Raw genomic sequence first — 22180 nt, 5'->3', positions numbered from 1 at the left:
ATTTAGATTATTTTAATTAATTAGGAATAGAAAGACTTGTTTCCATGTGGATTCGACCCTACTTCCCTATCTACTTAGCTAGAGGACTCGGGTAATTCTTTTGATTAGGTGATACGACTTTATCTTGTCACCCATGTTGTTGCTTGTGCCCTTTTATTGTTTAATTAGCCACGTTACAAGCCTATTTAAACCCCATCGGTTACTAGTCCCAAGCTTGGCTTGGGGGAGCTAATAGTGAGTGAGGTGAGGGGGTTGTAGTGTGCACATAATTTGCACAATTTTGGGTGGATTTGAGAAATTATTTATTTGTTCTTATTTTTATGGATTGGAAAAAAATTGAGAAATTGTTGTTCAAAGTTGTAAAAATTCCAATGTGAGATAAAAAGAAAAAAAGAGAAAAAAAAGAAAAAAATTATTTCAATGTTCAAGTGTTCTAATGAAGGTTGCTCAAAAGAAAAAAAAATGAGAAAGAAAAAGAGTTTAAAGTTTGTTTGTTCACTCAAGTTCTATAATGTTATATTTTGTATATATGAGTGAAGTTGTAAGTGTTGGAAATACTGTTGATATAATTGGTTATTTGGTGAAATTTTGTAGAGTTGAGTTGTGTTGGAGATGATTTGGTCATTATTTATTTTTTACCATGGTTTATTAGGATTGGCTCCCTAAGCTAAAGCATGGCTTTACTCTCACATTTTCCCAAATTTATCCTACCTTTTTCCCTAACCTTACATTGTAAGCTTGAAGACCTTCTGACCTTTGTGCATAGAGTTGTATGGATGTGAAAGTAGTTGTTTATCAATGCAAAGAATGATTTTTTATATTTCGAGTCGACTAATAGGTTGAGTGCTTGTTTCTTAAACACACGAGTGTTGTGAGTTTGGGAGGGCATTGTTCACATTAAAAGGGTTGGATGGAGAGTGATCGTATACATTTTATATCCACCACATAAAAGAGTGAAGAGTGCGTGAGTACTAGTCTTGAATTCCATATACACTTGTGGTTTGCTCTATTTGACAATTGTTAGGGAGGATGAGTAGTTGGATGTATTTGATCGGTTGACTTTGATGCATATTTGTTGGATTTGCCTTGAATTGGTTATGCTTGGTTTTAATTGATTTTTGGGGTGAAGTATGTTTTATTTGTTCATTGATGAGCTCTTTGCTTTGGGACAAGCAAAGGTTTGGCTTGGAGGAGGTTAATATGTTCATTTTATGTAGTGTTTTACCCTCGTCCCTTGGTCATATTTAGGAGTATTTTTGGCTCTTTTGAGCCACTTTTATTACTAATATGCGTTTTCTAGTGTATTTGTAGTTTTAGTATTGTTTTATAAGAAATTGCAGATTTGAAGCATTTTCCTGGACTTATTTGAGCCACTACGAGCATTAGAGTAGGATCACATTATTATGATCATATCCGTAGCCCAAGACCGCGTTGGAGCAATCAAACTGGTGATTAAGGGCTCGGTGAAGAAGAAGAGTTCGAGGCATTAGACCGATTCTTAGAAACCCAAGAGGAAATTCGGATTGGGCTAGTTAAAAGCCCAATTCAGATGTCCAAGATGCCCAGAAGCTCGCCCGACCGAGTAGCCCTCATCCTGAGGCGCGCCCGACCGAGCGAGGCATATAGAAGAGAAGTGTTCCTCGCCCTGAGGCGCACCCGACTGGGCACGAGTGAAGGAATCTCCTGCAAAAAGGCAGGCCCGGCCAGGCGAGCATCCGCCCGACCGGGCGCGTGTTTCTAAGAGTAGTTTTGACGATTTTAATTTGTTTTTAATTAGGATTTTTGAGCTTAAGTATAAATACGTTTTGTTTAGCAAGTGATGATTATGTTTTTCATTAGTTAATTTCCTGATTTTAGTTTTAAGCTTTTGGTTAATACTCTTGTTTTCTCTCTCTACACTTTTGGTTTATGCAATTCATCATTTCCATTTATTTTGGTAACGATTTCTTTCCCTTTTATTTACAGTAATTTAATTGCTTTAATTAGTTATGTCTTGTTTATTTGCTTTGCTTAGTTTAGATTTAAGTATGTGTGAGTAGTTTAATTTCTAGGGTTGTAGGGATCCATAAATAATATGAAGGGGTAGTTTATTATTGTTGATTGTCAATGCTTGATTGATTTCCTATTGATTGATTTAATGCTATGCAATTAGAGTTGGCCAGGTTTAATTGTATGAGTTATGCAATATTGATTTGAGATTTAAGAGATGAGAATTGATGTTTAGGCTTAATTTTAATAGGCAGGTTAATTTATAAATGGTTAAGTTAAGATTCGAGAGATGTGATTTAATAGCGGTAGATTAATTCTGTGATTGTAATACGTAGCGAAAGCCCTTTATGATCTGATTAGTTGATGCATTGATGATTGATTATTGTATTTTACCCTGGAATATTATTTATTGGTGAACCTATACCCTAGGCTTTGATTTATTGATTTCTCCCTTATTTAATTTGCTTTAGTTTAATTATTTTCCCTTAGTTTAAATTTCACATAATAATAATTCGGTTACTTAATAGTTTAGATTATATTAATTATTTAGGAATAGAAGACTTGTTTCCCTGTGGATTCTACCCTACTTCCCTATTTACTTTACTTAGAGGACTTAGGTAATTCTTTTGATTAGGAGATACGACTTTAGCCTGTCAAGCATCCTAATTAGAATAGAACAACTACTTCTGCAAAAACTCTAGAATAAAACTAACAAAAATCTTCCATTTCAACTTGTCATCGTCATACCACCTCACGCGCCAAGACTTATCACACGCGCCGACCCATTGTGTTGCTGGGTTCAAGGTGGTTGCAAGGAGGTAGCGCGTGGCCTTTGCAATCACCGTCGGAAGTAAACTGCTCCATTTCTTCTTCCTTGGTGATCAAGCTTCTTTCTTTGCCAATTGATCTATTGAAATTTTCCTTGTTTTTTTCCTTGTTTGGGCAGCCTATAATGAGGTTATTCAGTCCTTCTAAAAGTACGTTAGATCCTCCAATAGAATAAGCCTCTTGATTCACATCAACGAATCATATTTGTTCGCACCTAACCAAAATAAACATGCGTAACACATAAAAATTAAATCACATAATAATACCTTTGAAACGTGAATTCTGATTAGGGGATTTTGCTCCCACCAATCGGAATGCGCCACGTGGGCCAATCAGGTCCTGCCAAGTGTCCTCCAGTTGGAACTGTCAGGGTTTGCCACGTGGCACACGCCTATTTGTCCACCCTGGACCTATTATGTCATGACACGTGGCATCCTCCATGCCTAATGGAAAAACCGGCCACCTAGGCCCAACTTCCAAGGGAAGCCCAATCAGCCCTCGGTTAACCTAAACCTAGGATTGACACGTTTCCCAAGGTTATAAATACCTCCCTTAATCCTCATTAAGGGGGATTACGCACATTTAACACTCTCACCTAGAGAGACCCTATCACTTTTATTTCCGCATTAATCACTCCTTAATCAAGTACTAACTTGACCGTCGGAGGCGGATCTCCAATCATCCGGAGCGTCCGTTTGTTTTGCAGGTACAGGCGTCCGGTTCCAGTCTCGGAATTGTAACTCTCCCGCAGGACATCAGAAAACCCCGAAACATTTTGGCGCCGTCTGTGGGGAGAGTACTTCTGAGATGGCATCCACGTCTGCACTGACTCCTGAAGAGAGGTGTCCCCTAGACGACCCTCAAGTTCAGTTGGACCATGATACTGAGGAAGAATTTGAAGTTGAAGCTCACACAGCTTCAGACGGGACCCTAAGGGCCCGACGCACCCGTCATACCGAAAGGAGGGAACGGGAACATCTTCAAACTGGACTCAGTGATCCAGCCGGCGCACCGCCTGTTCAGCAGCAGCCGGTTGATGGGTCTGCTCCCATTACAAGAAACGAACTCATGACCTTCATGAGGGGCTTCAAGAGAGAGATTCAAGAGTTGCTCAACAAGAAGCCGCCTGCTCTGGCCAAGGAGCAGTCGGCTAAGAAACCTTCCTCTTCAGGCAGGAGGAAGCCTGTTCGAGGGCGAGAGGCGACCCCTCATCCTAACTCTAGGAAGTGGGAGCCACCTGTCCTTGATTTCACAAAGTATCGCTTTCCTACTCCAGGAAAGAGGAAACCTGTTCGTCATATTCAGGCGGACGGATCGAAGAAAACATACACAGATGCTCGGCTATTGCTAGAGCAGAAAAAGAATGACCGATTGTCAGAGTCGGCCTCTACTTCAGACTTCCAAGACAGTCTACGCAATACCTCGATGAAGTATACTCAGTCGCATCATGAGAGTCAGTCAGGCGGCACCTCCCGTCAGTCCGACTTTCATAGTGACCAGGCGGTACCAAACTTACCATTTGTACCGCAACAACAATATTTTTTGCAGCCACCTCTGTTTGGTGGGCATGCAGCAAAGAATGTCCAACCTATGGACTGGCAGCTACGGTTGCTTAGACTTGGGGAACAACCGTCGGCCTTCTCCAAGGAAATTGCTGAAGCCGCTCAGCCGGCCAAAGTGAAAAATGTATTAGTAGGCGCCTATGACGGCACTACTAACCTAGAAGACCATTTGATGGCATTCACCAACCTGATGTACCTTCAAGGGTTGGATGATCCCACTTGGTGCAAGTGTTTTCCAGCGACTCTCAAAGGAATCGCACAACAATGGTTCGGCAACCTGCCGACTGGTTGTGTGAATAACTTCTGGACGCTTGCTTACTTATTCACCTCCAACTTTGCCATGAACATACCTGCGAAGAAGACAACCCTTGATTTAGGAACGATTCAGCAGGGCGAGAAGGAGGGGCTTCGTTCTTACATCAGGCGATTTAACCTGATGAGAATACAGATTCAAGGGTTACCGGATGAGGTAGCCTATACTGACTTTTTCAGAGGTCTCAAAGACGGGTCGACATTCAAATTTGATTTGGTCCGAAAGAGGGTTGCGACTCTTCAAGAGGCCTTGGTTGAAGCGGAAGCCTATATACAGGCGACTGATCTTTGTAATACAGGAAAACAGTCGGACGGGAAAAGGTTCGACAAAAGAGAAGGACGACAGAAACAGTCGTCGAATAAAGATGAGAAGAAGAGAAAAGAGGTTTGGGCGGCTGATTCCTCTAAACAGCCGGCCCAGAAGAAGAGGAAAGAATTCAAACCATACTCCCCAAAGTATGCGTTTAACAAGGATAGCCAAGCTATCCTAAAGGAAATCAAGGGACAGATCTCAATTGAGAAGCCGGTCCCCATGAAGGGTTCTGCGAGCAACCGGAACCAAGAAAAATTCTGTGATTATCATGAAGATGTTGGTCATCACACCAACGAATGCATCAGCCTCATGCGGTATCTGGACCGCCTGGCTGAGCAAGGCGATCTTGACTCTTATGTCAAGAAATCTACGGGGAACACTTCCTCGAAAAAACAGTCGGCCAAAAAGAGTCAACAGGCCGTCAACTCTGATACAGATGATGCAGTCGTCTACACCATTGCAGGCGGCTTCTCAGGAGGCGGCCCCACTATTAGGGGCAACAAAGACAATATCAGGCGACTAGACGTAAATTCCGTTCACCAAGAACGGTCCTCCAAATATTCATTTCCTAAGATTGTCATCACTGAAGAAGATCTAGGAGGGGTAAGGGGGCCGCATGACGACCCTATCGTTATTGAATGTAAAGTGGCCAACCAGAGAGTTGGCCGAATCCTTATAGATACCGGAAGCTCCTCAGATCTTATCAGTAGCAAATGTCTATCAAAACTAAAATATCAGACTGATTGCATACATCCGACATCCCACCCTTTAGTAGGGTTTGGAGGAGGAGTCGTCCACCCAGTGGGACGAGTGGATTTACCCATCCGCCTGGGTGAAAAAGGGGAAGGAGGACACATGGTAGTCCGGTTCCTGGTAGTAGAAGAACTCTCGGCCTACAACATGATTCTGGGACGACCAACCCTGAATAATTCCAAGGCTGTTATAATCCCATCTCTTATGTTGCTCAAGTTTGAGAGGGATAATGGGACAGTCGGGTCCCTAAGGGGAGATCAGAGGATGGCCCGAGAGTGCTATCTCTCGGATATCAAGCCCACTGTTATGGCCGCTGGGTCAGGTGGTGGAAAAACAGACCTTGACAATGTCAAGGAGAGTGCGCCTGTTCAAGAAGCAGGCGGCAAGAAGAGAAAGGCAGCCCAAACGGGGGCCGCAAGAAAAGACAGAAAATAGCAATCATTGGCAGAGGAGCGGTCAGATGAATTCCGCCCTCAGCCGGCTGGTGAGCATACAGACCTGATCTTAGACGACTTGCATCCTGACCGAATAGTCAAAGTTGGGACGACTGCTCTGAGAATTCTGGGTGACGACTTTCACAAACTGTTGAAAGAATACAAGGACATCTTTGCATTCGAAGTCCACGAAATGCCAGGCATTAGTCCTGACCTGGCGGTACATAAACTGGCTGTGGATCCGAAAAAGAAGCCGGTAAGGCAAAAGAAGCGGAACTATGGCGAAGAAAGAAGTCAGGCGGCAGCCGCCGAAGTTAAAAAATTACTTGATGCAGGGTTCATTCGGCAATGTTACTTCCCAGACTGGGTTGTGAATGTGGTGCTTGTTAAAAAGCCGAATGTCACCTGGCGAATGTGTGTAGACTACACAGACTTAAACAAGGCGCCCCAAAGACAGTTACCCTCTGCCTGAAATTGATAACCTGGTTGACTCAACAGCCGGCCATGCTTTGATGAGCTTTATGGACACCTACTCTGGTTTCCATCAAATTCCTTTATGGAAGAAAGATCAGGAGAAGACGGCCTTCGTCACTGATCAAGGGTTATACTGTTACACGGTCATGCCGTTTGGTCTGAAGAATGCCCCGGCCACCTTCCAGCGAATGATAAACACTGTGTTCTTTGATAAGATTGGGAGAAACGTCGAGGCATACATTGATGATATGATTGTTAAAAAATTGAAGCCCTATTTTTTGGCACATGCAGTCGTCGTGTATACAGATCAACCTATCAAGCGGCCACTGACCACCATGGAGTCGTCAGGCCATATGATCAAATGGGCCATAGAAATACAGAGCCTCGAAGTTACTTTCGAGCCTAGAAAAGCAGTGAAGGGGCAAGCCTTTGCTGACTTTATTGTTGAGATGACTCGTCCCCCTGATTCTCGAGATCCAGACCAAGTCTGGAAGGTATATGTGGACGGAAGCTCTACTTAAAATGTTTGTGGAGCAGGCGTCATATGTCAATTGCCAGAAGGCGACAGGTACGAGTATGCTCTACGCTTCAATTTTCAAGCCTCAAACAATGAGGCAGAATATGAAGCTTTACTAGCCGGAATCCGCATGTGCAAGGCGGTAGGGGCACGAAAGATAGAAGCCTGTTCCGATTCACAATTGATAGTGAGTCAGTATAATGGCGAATACGAAGCAACCCATCCGGCCATGATAAAGTATTTACAGGCGGTACGACAAGCAGTCGGATCCCTTGAAGATTTTCATCTGACTCAAGTGCCGAGATCAGAAAACAACCAGGCGGATGCACTTTCAAAATTAGCATCATCCGCCTCTTGTGATACTCCTCGAACTGTTTTTTGGGAAGTAATGGAGAAGAGAAGCATCGAGGAAGACCCTATTGGAATCCTAGACAGAAGCTCAACCTGGATGGATCCAATCAGGGCATATCTGACAGACGGTACCCTGCCGGATGATCATCACCAGGCGGTAGCGCTGAAAAAACGGGCAGCCAGTTTTGAAATGATAAAGGGAGAACTTCACAAAAGAGGGTACCTTCAACCCTACTTAAAGTGTGTTACTCCAAAAAAGGGACGAGAGATACTAGACGATCTTCACTCTGGTTACTGCGCTTCCCATATAGGCGGTAGGTCGCTTGCTCAACGGACAAGGCGGCAGGGCTACTTTTGGCCTACTTTAGAAGCAGATGCAATAGAGATGGTGAAAAAATGTGACAAGTGCCAAAGGTTTGGCAAACTAATTCACCGTCTGGCCACTGACCTCACTACAATTCATAGCCCACTACCGTTTGCTAAGTGGGGCATGGATACTTGTTGCAGTTGACTACTTCACTAAATGGGTGGAGGCGGAGGCTGTAAAGGGAATCAAGACGAAGGATGTAATTTCATTCATCTGGAAAAATGTCATCACTCGGTTCGGGGTTCCCATGTCTATGGTTTTTGATAATGGTCCCCAATTGGAGACGCCTGTTCTCAAAAGCTGGTTGGGTGACCAAGGAATTTCACACCACTTTGCATCAGTCGGCCGTCCACAAGCAAACGGCCAGGTAGAAGCCTTTAATAAAATCATCTCAGACGGTCTCAAGAAAAAGATTGAACGAGCAGGCGGCCTATGGGCGGATGAATTACCACATGTTCTCTGGGCCATTAGGACGACTGAAAAAGGGGCGACTGGAGAAACTCCATTCCTCCTAACTTATGGTGCGGAAGCTGTTCTTCCAATTGAACACTACGAGCCGACTCTTCGAGTAATGCTATATGACGAAGAGGCAAACTGGGAAGCCATGCGCCTGGAATTAGACTCACTCCCAGAAAGGAGGGGCAATGCTGTCTTGCGCCATGAAATTTACTGCCTGAGAATGACCAGATCATACAACAAAAAAGTACACAGGCGTCCACTCAAAGTGGGGGATTTTGTACTTAGAAAAATGGAAGCAGTTGGTAGGGCTAATGAGTTTGGCAAATTAACTCCCAACTGGGAAGGACCCTACCGAATCTATGAAGAGGTCAGGGACGGTACCTACCGTCTGGAAACACCAGACGGCCAACCGTTGCCTCGAACCTGGAATGTAGATAATCTTAAGAAATATTTCTTTTGAATGATGTAAATAGTCGAGGGCTACTTAATAAAAGATTGCTGTTTCATTCAATTTTGTACTAAGAGGGGAAGGCCTACTGACAAACAGTCGGCTACTCTCCATGTTTAATTTTCATTTTTACTTAAGAGGGGCATGCCTACTGACAAACAATCGGCTACTCTCCATGTTTAATTTTCATTTTTACTTAAGAGGGGCACGCCGCTTGTTCCACACAACTGGCTACTCTCCTATAACACAGTTCACCAAGAACTATCAAAGGCTCATGGCTGAAATGATCAGACCAGGCGCCAAGCCAACTGATCCAAATATAAGTTTAATTCGACCTGTCCCAACATTATAGCAGGCGTCCGACGGCATCCATCCGGATGAAATTCGTCGCAGAGAGCAGCTCCCTTTTGGGTGGAACATTGTTCTATAAAATCATTACACGGCACCTATACGACTGTCTAACCAAGACAACCACGTAGCCGTTTCCCGGACAAGGATACCTCTCACTTAACTGACTAATCAGGTCAAACAAGTGTTCGCAGTAACCATCCGTGTCAACCAAACCGACTGAACTACTTGGGATAAGAACAGTCGTTATCTTATGAGTTAATAGCCAACAAACATTGGCGAATAAAGGGGAACAACCGGTACCCACCGCTTGAAACCTCTACTACTCAGTCACTCGGCGACTAGGCAACAATTATGTTTACTTGGTCACTCCTTAAAAATTTAGTATGAAACTAAAAAGGTGTTCATACAGCGCCTTTTCACACTAGATTAAATGTGGCGGGGAACAGTCGGCCTGGACCGACTAGAGTCTCTTGCTTAAAAAAACAAAAAAACAAACAAGGCAGGTAGGAAACCACCTTCCTACTTGGTTGAAGGAGATCCAGTCTTTAAAGTGGCCGACTGATTGCTTAGCCTGGAAACAGACAACCAGTCGTCCAGGGGCATAGGTGGCGTGACTAACTACCTCGTACCTGTCCGCAACTATCGGCCATGCAAAACAGTCGGTATAGTATGCAATTGGATATCAAAGTTTCGACACTTAGCAAAATCGAAACAAATTTGAAACGAAACATTTTGGCATAAACATTCATACCCCCGGCCCCTTGGCCGGGTAAAAGATACAAAAAGAAGCCGGTCATTAAGACCGGCAAAGTATTCAAAACCCCGGCCCCCTGGCCGGGTAAACAGAAACAAACGACACGCAGGCCGTGAAAAGAAGACATAAAGCTTAAGAAGGGGGCAGATCTTCAATAGTAGCAGCTGCCGCCTGGTCAACACTCTTTTTGCTGGATTTGGCTTCAGCTGCATCCTTCTTCGATGCATCCCCCCCAAGCGGCACAAGCGCCACTACCGGCTCCTCCTCCTCCAACGCCTCGTCCTCAGCAGCCGCCAGGATCTCTTGATTATATCTATCAGAACACTGGCGGTACGTTTTTTCGCAGGAGGAAAAGTCGGCATTGGGGAAGAGGCGGCCCCAGGTCAGGCGCTGGATCTGAGCAGAGTCTTCCATCATCTCTCGGACCAGCTCCTTCTTTTCTTGCTCGGCCTTTGCCGAGAGCTCCTGAGTAAGACTCTTCTCCTGGGTCACCAGGCGCTCCTTAACGTGTGCCAAGGATTTCTCCAAGGTGTCGTAGGAGGACATTTTTTGGCGAAGAGGTCTCAGCTCGGCCTTGAGATTGTTGATGGTCGCCTCCAGCTCATTATTTTTCTTCTGAGCCGCCTCTAACTGAGCCCGGATAGCAGAAGTAGCCTGCGCCTGATAATAAAGAATATCAATTGTCAAAACCTCATTTTGGGCAATTTGAAACATTACCTTATCACAGTCAGAGGCGGCCATAGCTTTTGCAGCCTTTACCTCTTTGTTCTTCCTGTCAAGCGGCTTGCGAAGGCCGTTCACTCGGAGCAGGGCCTAAGTAAAAGGGAACAGGCGTCAGTTCTCAAATAAAAAACAGGCGTCCTGGAATTTAAATAACCAAAAATATGCTAAGTATACCTCAGCAAGGACCCCTGCAATCCCGTCTAGGTCAAGGGTGCCGACACCCCTGACCGCCTCCCTCTCAGCCGGAGGGACGACTTTGATCATAGACTTGGCCACCTCGACCAAGTCTGGCTCCTGAGGGCCGGCTGCATCAAGCATAAACAAACAAGTTAGACCTAGTAAAGAAGGGAGCAAGTCTAAATTCACAAGAACAGCTTCATACTTCTAGGCGGCCCGATTGGAGTTTTAGAAGAAGTGAACGGCTGTTTCTCAGCCGCCGCATGTTTCCTGGCAGCACCAGGAGAGCCCGCAACAGTCGTCCTCCGGGTCTTGGGGTCCGGCTGTTGGGAAGAAGAGGCTCTTGGAGTGCCCGCCTAAAAAAAAAAAAAAAACACTCGGTCAGTATATGCATAAACCCAACTCCAAAAAGAGAGTGAAAGGTTCAGAGCTCACCAAGGGCGCCCCCTTGTTGGGGGAGTCGGTTGAGGATTGTTGCATGAAGGAGGCTCGCAACATGGCCGCCGCAGTCTTGGAGGCGGTAATTTTGCTCATGGCGTCCGCTGCAAGAACAAATAGCAAAGTTAATAAAAAGTCATAACTGTAATGCATGGAAAAACAGAGTATTCGACAGGCCGGCTACCTCTTGAGCACCGACTGCTGAGGCCACAGGCGGCCAAAAAGTACTCTTCATAGAGCTATTTGAAGCTCGGGACGTAGTGCAGGGGTACCTGCTCTCGTACCCCTGTAGTAGAGTCGACCCTCGACTCTACTTTAAAGAGTCCTTTGTCCAGGATCTCTTTCTTGGCTTTGGGGGGAACAGGCGGCATGCTGCGACCGCCTGCAAGAAGAGGCGGATTCCTGTTCCACCTGTTGAAGCGCTTGTTCAGCTCTGTGTCTGAACTTTCAATGATAAGGAAGGTGCTTCGCCAATCCTTCCACTTGTTTGCTTTACCTCTTGTCATGAGGTAGCCTCTGTGGCTCGTCAATTGATACCAGTCGGTACCGCCTGCCTGAGGGGTCCGGCTGAGGTAATTCATGTGGGCGATAGCCTCGAAGTTTGGCTCCACCCCGTGCAGTTCGCACCCGGCCACATAGCCGAGTACGTTGACCTAGGACTTTGGGGCTAACTGCCATAACCCCAACTCATACCCATCCAAGATCCGCTGAACAGCCGGATGTAGTGGGAAGCGCAGCCCAGCCCTGATGGCCGCCTCGTAGCAGCCAAAGCAGGCGCCATAATAACTAGTACCAGCCGGCCAGACGACTGTGTCTTCTGGATCCGGCACGAAAACTAAAAAGCTAGGGCCCATTGTGTGGTTCGCAATAAAGCTCCCCACTCTCTCTTGCATGGCCGTGATCCGGCCCCGTGGGACAGTGCAGTAGTAGGGGGTATTTTGCTCTCGGTAAGAGGCGGATGGCTCCGCCCAATTGTCCCCCTTCTCAACTGCGTGAGAAAGCCTCGCCTCTTGTAGGCGGCAGTTTTTCTCTTCTGTGTCCAGAGAAGCATGACCAGAAGAGCTAGACTCGGATTCGTCCTCTGACGAGTCCGAAGAGGACGACTCCTCCCCTCTCCCAGAGGGGCCCGCCTTCGCTCCTTCAAAAGGAGCAGGAGAGAATGTAGACTTATCAACTGTAAAATTGGAAGGGGTCACTTTGACTCCTCCCTCAGAACTGTCGGCTTTCAAGCCGCTTTAGTTCACTTCCACATCTGGCGCCTGGTCAGATGTTTCACTAATCGGCACCCTGTGGGAGGAGCCGTCTGAGTTCGAAATCCTAGCAGTTCTTTTTGTTCTAGCCATCATGTTCTGCATAGACACAGAGACAGTCGGACTTTGTATAAAGGGCAAAGATGGGTCCGGAAAAGGGCAGGCGGCACTCCTAGTCCTAGATTCAGCCGTCCCCGGTGACCGGCTGATCACTAACCTAGGTCGTGTCGTGTGCTTCCGTGGTGCCATTTCAAAAAAGAATAAAATAAAGAGAAAATCAAGAGTAAGAGAACCGACGGTTACCTGAACGAGTGAAGTTGACGGAGTTCTGGAAATCCTGTGTAGTCGGCTTGTCAGAGCAGGCGGTAGGCAGAAAGGGTCCGAAATGTCAGAGCAAGTTTAGGGGTCCGAATGTTCTCTCTAAAAGTTCTCAAGTGTGAAAATGACTGAAGTCAACACACCCTTATATAGGCGAAGTGAGAAGGCGAAGGGTCACCTCCAAAATTCAAAATTTGGGCGGGAAAATCTCTCGGCCTTTCGCCGAGTGACACCTGTAGCAGGCCGTCGCCTGTCATGGTGCGACACCTGTCACAGGTAACACGTGACCAGTCACGTGCCACCTGTGAGGGGCAAATGATTAGGGGATTTTGCTCCCACCAATCGGAATGCGCCACGTGGGCCAATCAGGTCCTGCCAAGTGTCCTCCAGTTGGAACTGTCAGGGTTTGCCACGTGGCACACGCCTATTTGTCCACCCTGGACCTATTATGTCATGACACGTGGCATCCTCCATGCCTAATGGAAAACCCGGCCACCTAGGCCCAACTTCCAAGGGAAGCCCAATCAGCCCTCGGTTAACCTAAACCTAGGATTGACACGTTTCCCAAGGTTATAAATACCTCCCTTAATCCTCATTAAGGGGGATTACGCACATTTAACACTCTCACCTAGAGAGACCCTATCACTTTTATTTCCGCATTAATTACTCCTTAATCAAGTACTAACTTGACCGTCGGAGGCGGATCTCCAATCATCCGGAGCGTCCGTTTGTTTTGCAGGTACAGGCGTTCGGTTCCAGTCTCGGAATTGTAACTCTCCCGCAGGACATCAGAAAACCCCGAAACAAATTCCACGTTACGATTAGCTACAAATCAGGGAGAAATAAAGCCCCAAGAGTTGCTATCTACTCGGCACACAGGCTTTGATTGGACATCCACCAATACTAGATTGGTCGGGTGAGAGAGGCAAACCACCATGATCACCACCTTCCATGGACAACCGACCACCACACATACGCACACACGTGAGGAAGAGGGGGGGAGAGAGAGAGGGAGAGAGAGAGGGAGAGAGAGGGAGAGAGAGAGGGAGAGAGAGAGAGAGAGAGAGAGAGAGAGGGAGGGTAAGCTATGTTTCGTGTTTGCTAATCAGGGTTTATTGAATAATCAACAACCTTAATTCTAACTCTAGGCACCCAATCTATTTATAATCATATTAGAACTAGATTAGGAGTAAACCCAAAACCCCTAAAACTTCTCCTCTTTATGGCCAACCACCTAGAGGGAGGGCCCATTATAGGCCTTTCCTCTTATATTTAATCTAGGCCTCATAATGTGACCTTATAGGATTCGTTCTACTGGGCTTTGGCCTATTTCACTACTCCAAAGATCGTTATTAATACCTCTAGTTATAATATAACGATTACCCAAAATAACAAACTTAATTATCTCCATAATTCGATCAATTATAAAGTTAGTAATTGCACTTGACGAAGACATATTTCCTTCATTATATGCCTTTTATGGAGTATTTCGTATGTGATAAGACTGTACATTCAAATCATCAAGTTTATCTTAAAATCTTATGAACAATTCAGTGCATCGTTTGGGATCAAATCTAGTTAAATGGTAAATTAATTTCATAGTTGTATTATGAGATATTTTACAGGGATAGATGATGAATTGATGATTCATCAAGCTTAAACCATGATAGGAGCATGTAATCATACTATTTTATTTCTTATTACCGGCCCATGTTTCTAGATATGTGTACAATCAGTTACCTCCTTTATCCACCTGACAACCATCCACACTCACCCTTAGGTAACATATGTTTCTAGGTATTATGTAAATACCTCTTATACCACATTCCAAAAGTATGATTTTATTACTATTTACAAGCACCTAAATTACACTTTATTCTCTAACACATATAGTTGCTTTGACCATCAAAATGGGTTTTCTTGGACAAATCCTAAGAGTAATTAATACATATTCACTAAGATATGATCAAAGATACACACCAACCCCTGAACACAAGTTCATAATACATGCTCGAAACACTAAGATTGATTTTGAATTTGGATTTAACGTTTAACTTCAAATCGGGTCATACTTGGATCAAATCCAAATATAATACAGTGGAGACCTGGGAGAGTAAAATATAATAGCCTCAAGTGGACCGTGAGCAGGGAAATAATACGACCGTTGCTCTCACCAAAGCCCTCCGTCTTCTTTTCTGAAACATTCAAATTTCAAAACTTCACAAAGTCACATTGTCTGAAAGAAAGCCTGCCATATTTCTCGCAATTTCTCGGCTTCAAATTAAACCCACGCTCCCCAATTTCATTGATATCAGAGCTTCATTATTCATTCAACTTTCCAATCAATTATATAATCTCATCTTTGTTTCTTTAAATCCTCCAAAACCCACCATTAATTTCCTCCCAAAAATTGGAAAACCAAGTATTTCTGCTTGAACAATGAAAGAAGAAATCGAAAAACCCAGAAAATTGAAGTTTTCTAATGAAAATCAGCCACCAAAGAATATAAAATCAGGTAATAATTCATCTTCCAAGTTGAAATCGGCTTCTTCATGGGGTTCTCATATTGTAAAGGGTTTAGGAGGAGAGAGAAAAAGTAAGCTTCAGGCAACAACAATGGCAGCAGCAGCCAAAGTATCTGGCTTATCTGAATTGAAAAGCAACAATCTAGGTGGGAATCGACCCGTTTCGAGTAAGGTAAAGAATAGGGGTTTAATCAGTGATTTATCTTGCTCTGTTGCAGCAACTCAAGTTCATCCTCATGCTTTACAGAACAGCATTAATAGTAGTAAGCTTACGGTATCGTCGTCGCAAGATTTGTTTGTTGAGATTGAGAATTTGAGGATCCTTTTGAAAGACTCGAAGCAAAGGGAGTTTCAATTGCAATCTGAGTTGTCAGAATGTAGGAAAAATCAGAAGGTTTTGGAGTTAGAAAAGGAAGTTGAAGGTAAGAAGAATGAGGTTGAGAGCCTGACTAGGAAAATTAAACTGTTAGAATCTGATTTTAAGAATGGAATTGATGGGAGACAAGATTGTGAGAATGAGGGTTTCATTGAAAAATCGAAAAAGCCGAAAAATGTTGAAATGGAAGTGGTTCAACTCCGGCGCCTTAACAAGGAGTTGCAGCTTCAGAAGAGAAATCTTTCCAGTAGAGTAGCTTCTCTGGAATCTCAGCTGTCAAATTGTGCAAAAAGTTCTGAGGTAAATTTTTAATTTTCTCAAGTATTGTAAATTTCTCTGGTTGATCTTGATAAATGTTGTTTTAATTATGTTGTTTGTATACAATCTGGAAGTGGCTGCTTTCTGTTTTAATACTCCATTCATGTAATTGTACAAGTGCTGGGCCATAAGCAAGTGTCTTGCACCCGAGCTCGTGTTAGAGTGTTGAGTATCCAACATGGATAGTTGAGGTTAAACGGAGATTCATGAGTAATATATGACTCCATTCTTGCACGGTGTCAACCTTTTCTATAGTAAAATCGAGCAACGAGTCAAGACTTATAAGATAAGCTCATGGTTAATAATATGACTAGAATCTAGAAAGGTGATGTTTCTGATATTACTAATTATGATAGCTGATGATAGAGCCAAACATGGCTAATCGCTTGGTCAAACTTGATAAGTTGATGCTGAATTAAGTGTTTGCTGTGCGGCTAGAAGGTTTAGTATGTATGTAGGTAATATAGTTTATTAACTTAGTGTTATCTGCTAATTTCAAAACACAAAAGGTTTAGTATGGCTTTATGCTCCATTCTGTTAAAATTATTTCGACAATTATGTACTGAACTTAAATGTTTGAATATGTAGAGTGAAGTCATGGGGAAAGTAAAAGCAGAGGCATCATTATTAAAGCGTACAAATGAAGATTTGTCAAAACAAGTAGAGGGGTTGCAGATGAATAGATTGAATGAGGTTGAAGAGCTTGCTTACTTAAGGTGGGTTAATGCTCAATTACGCAATGAACTTCAAAACCCGTGTTTGTGTGGTGCTGCTGATGTGGAATCGAGCACTCAGTTCGAAGAAAATACTCCACCAGCTAGATATCCTGTAGAATGCAGCAGTGCTAGGAGATTGAGTGTTTTAAAGAAGCTTAATAAATGGCCTGTAACTAATGAAAATCTATCAAGTCAAGATTGCTCGATCGATTCGATAATTGAAAAAAGGTGGGAGGGACACATTGAAGATAATAGTTTAGGAAGAAGACACTCCATAAGTGGATCAAAATGTTGTGATGAGGACTTAATGATGAATAGAAGAAGACAATCAGATGGGTTTATGTGCTTAAAAGAAGTGGAATGTAAGGGAGATTCAGATGATTCACTAGATTATCAAAAGTTAGAAGCTATTAGTGTTTTTGCTCCAACAGAAGTTGAGAAGAGGGCATTAAGGATTCCAAACCCCCCTCCAAGACCTTCTGCAAAGCCCAATGAAGCAAAAGAAGTCAGTGATGGTCAAAGTCCTGTGGCACCCCCACCCCCACCTCCACCTCCTCCTCCTCCTCCCCCACCTTGTCAAAGGTTTTCCGCAGGAAGTAATGTTGGAGCTGTGCAACGTGCACCACAAGTTGTAGAGTTTTATCATTCATTGATGAAGAGAGACTCACGAAGAGATTCGTTGGGAGGAGCAGTATCTGATTCTCCTAATTTATCAAGTGTTCGTAGCAACATGATAGGAGAAATCGAGAATCGATCTTCATATTTGCTTGCTGTGAGTTCTCTATATTTATATTTCTTTCGTCTCTTATGATTTAACATTTTACTTACTAAAGAGCTAGAGTTCTGTTTTAGTAAGTGCTTTGATCATTATTGGCTTTAATGATTATAATGGTATTGTTTATATTCTGTATAGATTAAGGCAGATGTTGAGACTCAAGGGGAATTTGTTAATTCATTGATTCGAGAAGTTAATAGTGCGGTGTACCGAAATATAGACGACGTGGTGGCATTCGTCAAGTGGCTGGATGATGAACTGTGCTTCCTTGTGAGTAAAGTGTTTATAGTACTTCATTTCTTAATCCCTTTTATAATTGCTGAAAGTATTAGTTTCATGTCTGATGATGACCTTACTGTTGTCATACAAACTTCATAAGTTTTGTAATTATTTTGAAGTGAAAACAGAAAATTTATGAATCTGGATGTCTCTTGTGGTTTTATTATTTGTAAGGTGGATGAAAGGGCAGTCTTGAAGCACTTTGATTGGCCAGAAAAGAAGGCTGACACCTTGCGAGAAGCTGCATTTGGCTACAAAGATCTTAAGAAATTGGAGTGGGAAGTCACTTATTATCATGATGATTCTCGATTACCCTGTGACATAGCCCTCAGAAAAATGGTTTCATTGTCTGAGAAGTAAGGACAGATTATTCTTCAGACATTGCATTTTCATATGATAAAATTTTCTACTCTAGTTGATTTTATCTCAAGGATTTCTTGATACTTGATTTCAGGATTGAACGTACTATATACAATGTACTTCGAACAAGGGAGTCGTTGATCAGAAATTGTAAAGAATTTCAAATTCCTACAGATTGGATGCTAGATAGTGGTATCATTAGCAAGGTGTGTTTGTGTTTATGCTTATACTGCAATATTTTCCTGTGCTCATTATAATCACACTGGTTACATAATTTTTGTCAGAAGTGCTTTCTCATATGATCATTGGGGAGGAACATGGGTGTAGTCATGTAGAAACAGTTAAAATCTCCTTCCTATTTTCTAACAAAACATGGCATAATGAGCAAGTGAAAATTTCTCAATGACAACTTTGCACAACGATTGCCACCAAACCAATGCCTTCATTAGTTTTGCTGGTTCTCTAAAGAATAAATAAAATGCCATCCTTAATTAATTGTTGATATAACCATAAGAATTGTTTGTGAATCAAGCTTTGCAAGAAATAAATAAAAACTTGTCATCCTAGCATGCTAATAGTGCCATAGTGGCAATGTGGCATAGCAATTGAGGTGTTTTAATTCTCTTGCTTTTAATCTTAGCTCATTCATTTTTTAAGGTCCAGAGTCTTTCCTTGGTCATAGTGCTGGACTATCTTCTTGTGATACAGGCAAGAGGAGGCGTCTTGACATCTTTATTGGTACTCTGATCTTCGACTATGAGGAAGAGGTACTTAGGACAGAGTCGTAAATATTGGTATTTTATGGCAATTCATAACTCATATCTTAAAACATTAATTCAGCTGACAATTTTCTTTCTTGCTGTCTTTTGTCTTTATAGAGAGAACATAAAGTATTGGCTGAAATAACTCATAATGGTAACTAATAAAGTTACTATAGAGCACTTCTGTTCAGAAATAAACCTAAAACAATTATATATTTGCAACCAAATGGAGGACAATATAAAAATCCATGCCTCTTGTCCTACGTGTGGAGACTGATATCCAGAGAGATATAGATGGCATTGTACTTTGAAGCTAACTTCCCTGTTTTTTTTGTTGGTTTATTCCACGTTTACTGTTGTTAGTAGCTGAATATTTGGAGTTTTAACTTTCAAGTCCCGCTACCCTTTCCCTAAAGTCCCTGCTCTCTCTTGTCGCATACTGTTAATAACAATAGGACCAGATGATTTCCTGTTTTGATCATTTTAGATTTTTAACTTAAGTAGTTTCCCATTTTCAATTTAATAACGAAATCTGAATACTATACCTGCTACTAATTGATTATGTGTCTGCTATTTAGTACCAGGTCATACATAGTGCATGGATTCTTGTTAGGTCTGATAGTTTGTAGTCCATTTGTCACAAAAAGAATAGATTACAAGATTTTAGATGCTTTCTTCTGTAATATGTAAATACGGAGTACCTTGGAAATGACTGTCTCAATTATTTGTTATAGCTGGGGTTCTGGGAGTTGTTGTAGACAAGGATGTACTGAAACATTTTCCATTACCTCTTATTATCTATAACTAGTCTAGATGTATACTTCAAAAGGGGCATTTGCTTCAAATGCAAAGAAAATAGGAGAGAGTAACGAACTGCCACTAAAGTTTCACCGTTTTAATATTAAAGACATTTTGATGAATTTGCTAGTTGTTGCTGCTTCCCGTTGTTTAGCCTTCTTATTCCCTTGCTGTTTGCCTGTTTGGGGTTGCTTCATCACACTATCTAAATAGTTGTTTCTTTGCTATGCATTCAAACACCCCAGTTGCATAAATTAATATCATTTAGCAAACTTAACTGACTGCAGTAGGTAAGAACCTCAACTTAACTGTCACAACATCAAATCTGCATTCTAATATACATCAGAACTAGCTAACATAAATTCACCAATAAGGGAAGTAATTAACGTTACAACATCTGCAAACAAATTTAAATAATATTTCTCTAACAACTTTCTCTGATGCAGTTGATATTTATTTATTCTAGGCCTAAAAGAAAGTTGTTGCTCCATACATTAGATGAAACATTTTTTGGAATTTAGGTCTGTAAGCAGGTTCTACTGTAGTTAAACTCAGCAGAACAATTTTATAAGTGGATACTAAATTGGTAAAAAGGTACAGTAGCTAATAAAATTTTTGTTGACTAAAAAAAATTGGGTTTACATGATAACTCAATCAATTTGAACTGTGTTCAATTAAGTTATTTGCCTCTATTTCAGTTGATGCCCAATTGAATCTCGACTATCAAATTTGTAGTCTGCTTCAGTGCTTCCCATATTTCTTAAGAAGACCTTGTATTTTTAAGCTTATATTTTGTTTATCGAATGTAATAATATTTCAAGGTAGGGCTGATTATCATCTTGCTTCATTATATTGTGCAGGTAAAGCTTGGGTCTGTAAAGTTAGCAAAGAAATACATGAATAGAGTGGCTACTGAACTCCAATCGCGATCATCACTTGAAAAAGATGTTGCTATGGACTACATGCTTCTTCAAGGAGTGAGGTTTGCTTTTAGAATTCATCAGGTTAGTCATAAAATCGCACAGATAATTGGTCTTACGAGCTAATTAAGATTCCTCAGCAGAATATGATGTAGATATTTGTTCTATCCATCCGATTCTCATTCTGTTAGAAATGTACTTGTATATGCTTTGTAACTTTTCCTTTCTCCCACGCCAATTACAGTTTGCTGGAGGATTTGATGCGGAAACCATGCAAGCATTTGAGCAACTCCGGAAACTTGCTAATGCATAGCGTTGAGTTAGCATATAGATTGCCCACATTACAGATTTTGTATCTTTCTATAATCATATTATTGTACATTTTTAGGATATGACGATTGAAATTTTGTTTAAAGGGGAAGGGAAGACGAGGTTGGAGCCTTGGAGGTCATGGGAAGATGATTTTGTAAGGTATCTCAGTGAGCTTCTGCGTAGAGCACAAAGTAATGAATGTACTCAAGGGATCTTAACCTCCTTTTTTGTATGTAAACTTAACGTGACATTTCCTGTAATACTGTAATCCAGAAGATGCTATTTCTAATGATATACAAACACTTTGTAATTGTGTTAAACTTGTCTTTTAACCACTGCGATGCATGCAGCATGCTCCCATCACATCTAATATATTGCACCAATTGCTTAAAACACACACACAAAATGAATTTTCCCATGCATTTCAACATACGAAGTTTATATTAAAATATACAGTATATAACTATATACTAATATGTAGTCGTGATCAAATGTATACTTCATTCTTGACTACTCCCTTTGTTTATATTGATTGGGCACGCATGATAGTGCAAAACTTCTTCAATAAAATCATTTGTCTTATAAGTATAAATTATAAAAAGGTGATGTTTGAAATATATACATTGAGACGATTCGAACAAGTATTTACATGTACATTTTTTCTTATGTATAAATCACTAACATTGATAAAAAAAAATAATAATAAAAAAACACAACTACTAAATGCAGTATAAATTACCTAAATGCAGAATTTATAAATGACACTTAAATATGCTAAAGACTGTATTACCCCAACTTAATTTCATTCTTTATTATTACGAAGCCACTTATCATATCTTATTATCCAATCTTCTCTTTATGGTACACTCAGGAACACTTGAATAATGCATTTAATTTTATTATCATATATAATAAAACTGAAATTCAATCACTAAAGAATGAAAGGCCCTTGAAAATACAGCCGGTAGGCAGCTAAGGGCCCCGGAAAATACATCTGGTAGGTAGCTAAGGGCCCCGGAAATCATAGCCGGTAATTTGATAAAGGTAGCGGAAATCATAGACAATCATAAGACGAAGGTCGCGGAAATGTTTTACAAGGGTCTGGGAAAGGTTTATCTACGGCGTTGGTACTGGGAATTCAAAACGATAAGGTTAAGAGAAGGTTCGAGCGTCATAATTGTCAACGAATGTTCCCGTAAATCTCCTGAAAATCTGTGTATCC

General features: G+C 41.9%; 1 protein-coding gene across 1 annotated transcript; it reads left to right on the top strand.

Moving 5' to 3' along the window:
* Positions 1-14857: 14857 nt before the first annotated feature.
* On the top strand, positions 14858-21308 carry LOC110692123 (protein CHUP1, chloroplastic-like). Its single transcript, XM_021869113.1, has 7 exons — positions 14858-16019; positions 16626-17525; positions 17667-17798; positions 17982-18163; positions 18262-18373; positions 20587-20730; positions 20891-21308. Exons 1-7 carry the CDS (start codon positions 15258-15260, stop codon positions 20957-20959), a joined length of 2301 nt encoding a protein of 766 aa, XP_021724805.1. The 5' UTR covers positions 14858-15257; the 3' UTR covers positions 20960-21308.
* The last annotated feature ends 872 nt before the right edge of the window (positions 21309-22180 follow it).

Source organism: Chenopodium quinoa, unplaced genomic scaffold, assembly GCF_001683475.1.
Source record: "Chenopodium quinoa cultivar QQ74 unplaced genomic scaffold, ASM168347v1, whole genome shotgun sequence".
In the NCBI taxonomy this organism is placed as follows: Eukaryota; Viridiplantae; Streptophyta; class Magnoliopsida; order Caryophyllales; family Amaranthaceae; genus Chenopodium; species Chenopodium quinoa.
Note: the sequence above shows the minus strand (reverse complement) of the source record. Positions and strands in the feature narration are given on the sequence as shown.